The sequence below is a fragment of the Fibroporia radiculosa genome, assembly GCF_000313525.1.
Source record: "Fibroporia radiculosa TFFH 294 genomic supercontigs, scaffold2125, whole genome shotgun sequence".
NCBI lineage: Eukaryota > Fungi > Basidiomycota > Agaricomycetes > Polyporales > Fibroporiaceae > Fibroporia > Fibroporia radiculosa.
This window is the reverse complement of record NW_012133335.1, coordinates 38988-43680: the sequence shown is the minus strand read 5'-3', so window position 1 is coordinate 43680 and position 4693 is coordinate 38988. Positions and strand designations below refer to the sequence as shown.

General features: G+C 51.9%; 1 protein-coding gene across 1 annotated transcript; it reads right to left on the bottom strand.

Annotated features, from left to right (window-relative positions):
- Positions 1–110: 110 nt before the first annotated feature.
- FIBRA_03604 (uncharacterized protein) lies at positions 111–3007 on the bottom strand (the record flags this gene model as incomplete). The annotated part of the gene is made up of 13 exons (XM_012325439.1): positions 111–826; positions 881–1220; positions 1272–1310; positions 1369–1386; positions 1444–1483; positions 1535–1579; positions 1641–1725; positions 1778–1793; positions 1853–1893; positions 1949–1965; positions 2022–2102; positions 2158–2456; positions 2513–3007. The coding sequence occupies 13 exons, from the start codon at positions 3005–3007 to the stop codon at positions 111–113; spliced, it is 2232 nt and encodes a 743-aa protein (XP_012180829.1).
- Between the last annotated feature and the right edge of the window lie 1686 nt (positions 3008–4693).

Genomic DNA, 4693 nt, shown 5'->3' with positions numbered 1-4693 from the left:
AGGGGGCCCCACCCGAGCCGGTCCCGCAGCACGCAGTCGAGGCGGGTGTAGTCCTGCATATCGCTGGGGGCGTGGTGTCAGATCGTCTCCGCGGGCGGATGGCACGGTGCTCACAACTTGTATCGCAGCAGCAACGCGTCGAAATCGGGCCGCGTCAGGTTCATCACCATCGTCCTCAGCGTGGCCGGGGTCAGTGGCCTCAGCTGCGCGGCAACTGCGTCCGAATAGTGTCGCGAGAACCGTCCCCTCACCGGCAGCCCATCTGCCAGCTGCGGGGAGCAGTCCCGCTGGAAATCCACAATGTAGTCCCACATCGCCTCGGCACATGCGAGGATCTCCTTCGTCCGGAGCGACAGGTGCAGATTAAGCGTGCGTATGTCGAACCGCATCAATTGGGAGGATCGTTTCTCCTCCGGGCTGAGAGAAGATTCCATCCAGGAGGCATCATTGTATGATCCCGACTGTTTGCTCACAGGCATCGGAAATCGGTGGGGAGCGGCGGTAGAGCGAGGGCCTTGAGCTATGACTCGGGCTTGGTCCGTGCGTATATGTGCAGTCCTCTGCACGAGTTGGGTGGGGGAAAGGAACGGACTCGCACTGAGTTCTGTACGGGCGAGATCAAGCCTAATCACGCGTTGCCAGGATACTTCTGAATCCGGCGCGGCAGCTTCGATGTCGGAAGCTTCAGCGCTACGGGATGACTGGTAGAGACGTTGCAACCGAGCTCCTGATGTCCTGTCGCCCATGTTCAGTTCACCCATGACTGACCGGTATGTATCTGGCGAGGGAGGAAACATGACAATTATAGGTGTATGAGACTTCATCCCTGCGCAGAGAGGTTCAACCCATATAATCATAAATTAATTTCGAACTCCCTTACCTGTGAAGTGCACTTGGAATGCGCTGCCAACCACCGATATCGGAGCAAGGTTGATGAACCGAGCGGAGTGCATCTCGTTATAGATGAATTCAAGAAGGGAGTGATCATGTGGGTTGACTGGGGCCATTGAGCTTGAGCCAGAGCCTTCGCTACCACTGCTATTTGGAAGTGACGCGTTGGATGGATCTGAAGGTATAGAGAGAGGTGTGGGGGCGCGAGGTCGGGTACTTGGCGACGGGGGTCGAGAAGCTGCTTTCGGAGACGGGCTCGCGACGATGGGCTCTTGGGATAGGGAGCGATGATCGAGGGAGCCGGGAAAGTATAAATCCTCTTCAGCACACTAAAGAACACAATGTCATGACTACACATAAGGGGTGACGTTTGAGTGTACCTGGAAGGCTCCACCAGGCTTCAAGATGCGCGAAATTTCCTGTGAAACATCTATCAACTATCCTGAAGGTCATCAAATAAAAATAGTATTCGACTACCTCGAGCATTGGATCCCACTAATATTGTCGCGATATTAGCACATCCGAGACGCATGAAAGCGACAACGGGCTCACTCTGTCTTCCGGAATACCTCTGCCTATTCTCCTACTATTCCTGTTGTCGTTGTCAAATCCTGGTCTGTGGTAGCATTGGAGAACGACCTACACAAAGTCGAACTCGCCATCTTCGAACGGTAGCTGAGCGTCTAAGCTGAAGCGCATCCAAACTGACATTAGAGGCAGAAGAACCTGACGACAGCGAAACAGCGCACAAGTTCGCTCGGACCCATGTCACGCGAGAAGCCAATTCGGGATGAAGCAAATCGAGATCCGGTTGAATGGGAACAATATCGAGGCCTGTTGAAATTATTCTCAACAGCTCGAGGGGATCATGTCACTACTAACGCACCAACGAAATGTGTATCCTTGAGTAAGCGAAGACAGCCGTCAGAGCTTGAAACCGCTGTTATAAATTACCACTCACCTTCCACTGCGAAGCTGCTTCTAACACCCACGACCCAGTGCCTAGGCATGGCTCAGTAACCCTAGGTAAATGGAACCACCCCTTGCGACAACATACCACAACCCAGATCCAATCTAAACACGGACAATCAAATTAAAAATCAAATTCTGAGAAGATTGGCAAGACGAACACTTTCAGCGGGGGAGTATCAAACTGATGCCACGTTAAGCCCCCAGAGCATTGTTCAGACCAAATCACACTCCAGACATCGCTAATCGGTTGTCAAGTCAAGAGCAAGTGGCCGTCAACCGCGGGAGAAAGCTTACAGGTCCAACACATCCTTGTTGTAGCTCCTCGGATAGGGCACCTCCCGCACCGGATACCGATGAAGCTTGCTGCCGTTACGCTCAACGAAGCACGCCTCTCGTGCGCGCCATTTGGCATTCAGCGCCTTGAGCTCGGCAAGCTCGTCTTGCTCGGCGACGAGGGTGAGTAGTGATCCAGCGGGACTTGGAGGGCGGCTAGTGGGGTCGTCTTCGCCGTCGGTCAGGGGAGCACCCGCGACGCTCCTGCTGGTGGTGGAATTCTTTCTCGGTTTCACAGAAGAAAAGACACTCGAAGGATACTAGAATAGCAAATTGTTTGGCACTTATAGCATAGGAGAGGAAGGGACATGTTCACCTCTTTGATATGGGTAGAATCAATTGAAGACGACGTTGGCACAGCGGAGTCGCTGCGAGAGATCTTGGGGCCCTTGGGCATTTCGTCCCTACGCTGCACTCGATGATCTGACGGAGCTAGGAAACGGGAGCCAGAGTTGGATCGAATGACACATCCAGCAGATGACGATCGCGCGGAAGGGGTTGTCCCACCTGAGCGGCGTGACGAAAAGCCTGGACGCTTCTTTATGCTTCTCGCAACGGCTTCAGAAGCCTTGTGGTGGCTAAATGGGAGAGTTGGGGTCCTCGGAGTACCTAGAGTAGACTGTGAGTCCGAGTCTGAGTAGACAGTATCTGTTTGTATGTTCAGGCGAGGAACGGGTTCTGTAGGAATGGCTAGACCTTGCGCGAGAGGGCTCGAGGGTGCGTCTGATGTTGCTCTTCGCTGAGGGGTCCGACGGAAGTGGATAAGATCTGCATACGGCCCAGAGACGCCATGAGGAGATGGTGATAGCATTGCGACACAAACAAACGCTGGGTATATGCGCTGAATGCCAGCCAAATTTCAATCTATAGACGTGAGGTTTGCGTGAGCTACTACTGAGTTCTCGTACGCGAACGCTGGCCATACTTACAATTCGATTTAATGTACAACCCCTATTTGCATGCCCCCTTCATATCAAATGCCGTTGTCGAATATTGTGACCGCAGAGGAAGTGGTGCAAGGACGACGAAAACGAGATGAGAGACACGCTTAAAGACTCCTGACGGCTGGACGATGATGGTAGGTGCGGGAGGCGAAACGGGAACTATTTAGCCATGTGTATCACCATGCCTCGGATTTCCATGTCCGAGCCAAATCTGAACCCCCTGGTAGATCGCGATCGACGCTATGCGGTAGTGAGCTGGTGGACCGCTCTAGTCTGCAGAACACTTCATCTATAATCTTCGAGGGTAAGCAGACAAGGATGTGCCATTTCTTCTCAAATTTCTTGTCTCATCCTTGTCTGCCTGTACTTGGGCGTTGTCTTTGTAGTTAACTACCGGATGTTGGAACGAGCTTTAGTTCGCCGGGCGGGTATCACTAGCACCATCATTAAATGAAACATTCCGACCGGGAGTCATGTTTCGAGGTCGAGAGCAACGGGGCTTTTATAGCATGCCATCGTAAACTAGTTCGGATTCTTCGGAGTCTCAGACCTGCAGGACGTAGAGATTCACCGAAACGAGAACAAGCAATTACTAGTTACTACTCACAACAAAGTGATGAAAAGATGTAAACAGACCGGAGACGTACAGATCCGTACAGAGGGCGCCAGTAAAGTCTCGCACGCTTTTATCGAATCGAGTCGATTCAAACGGAGTTATGGTCAGTCGGTTCGGTTCGATCTGATCGTTTGGTCGCGGTTGCCGGACCGTTTCGAGAATCTTCGCGTTATCCTAGATTCCTAATTGCAAGTCAATCCTCATCGCGGTGAGGTTTACATAGTGCCATCTAAACTGTACTTTTCAGACATCTCAAGATGCCGCTGAACTATTCCAAGTGGGATGCACTTGAAGTTGGTAGTCCCTTCCGTTCCTCTGACCATTCACACTAAAAACCACCCAGATTTCTGATGATTCCGATATTGAAGGACATCCCAATGTCGACCACAAATCTCTTGTGCGGTGCGTCACATCCAAAAGCTTCATACTTGTATCCAACATACTCTTTCGTGTATAGATGGAAGCAGCGAGACATTCACGAGAAGCGTGAGACGAGAAGAATGCGAGTGGCTCAGCTCAATGCCGACATAGCCTGCAACAACGTCCTCGAGCCTCGACTACGCACCATCGCGGAGGAAGTTGCTTCACAAGGCCCTGCACACTTCTCTTCTTTGGTGGAACGCTTCAGAACATCCCCCTCGCCAGACATGCCACCGACAAACGCTGCGGGACAGAAGACCTACGATGAGATGCTCCTTGCTCTGATGATGAGGGTCTGGGAGGATGTGAAGAACGAAGGTGTGGACAAAGACGATCCAAAGCTGGGAGATGCTCTTGTGAACGGACTAAAGACTCATATCACCAAGATGGGCGAGCACCAGGAAGATCTGAAGAAAGAGTTGGTAGGACTGGAAGAAGAGACGAAGAAGAAGATCACGAGTGAGGATATTCATGAAGGATTCGATTCTCATGTATGTTCACTTTTCATTTCATCGCC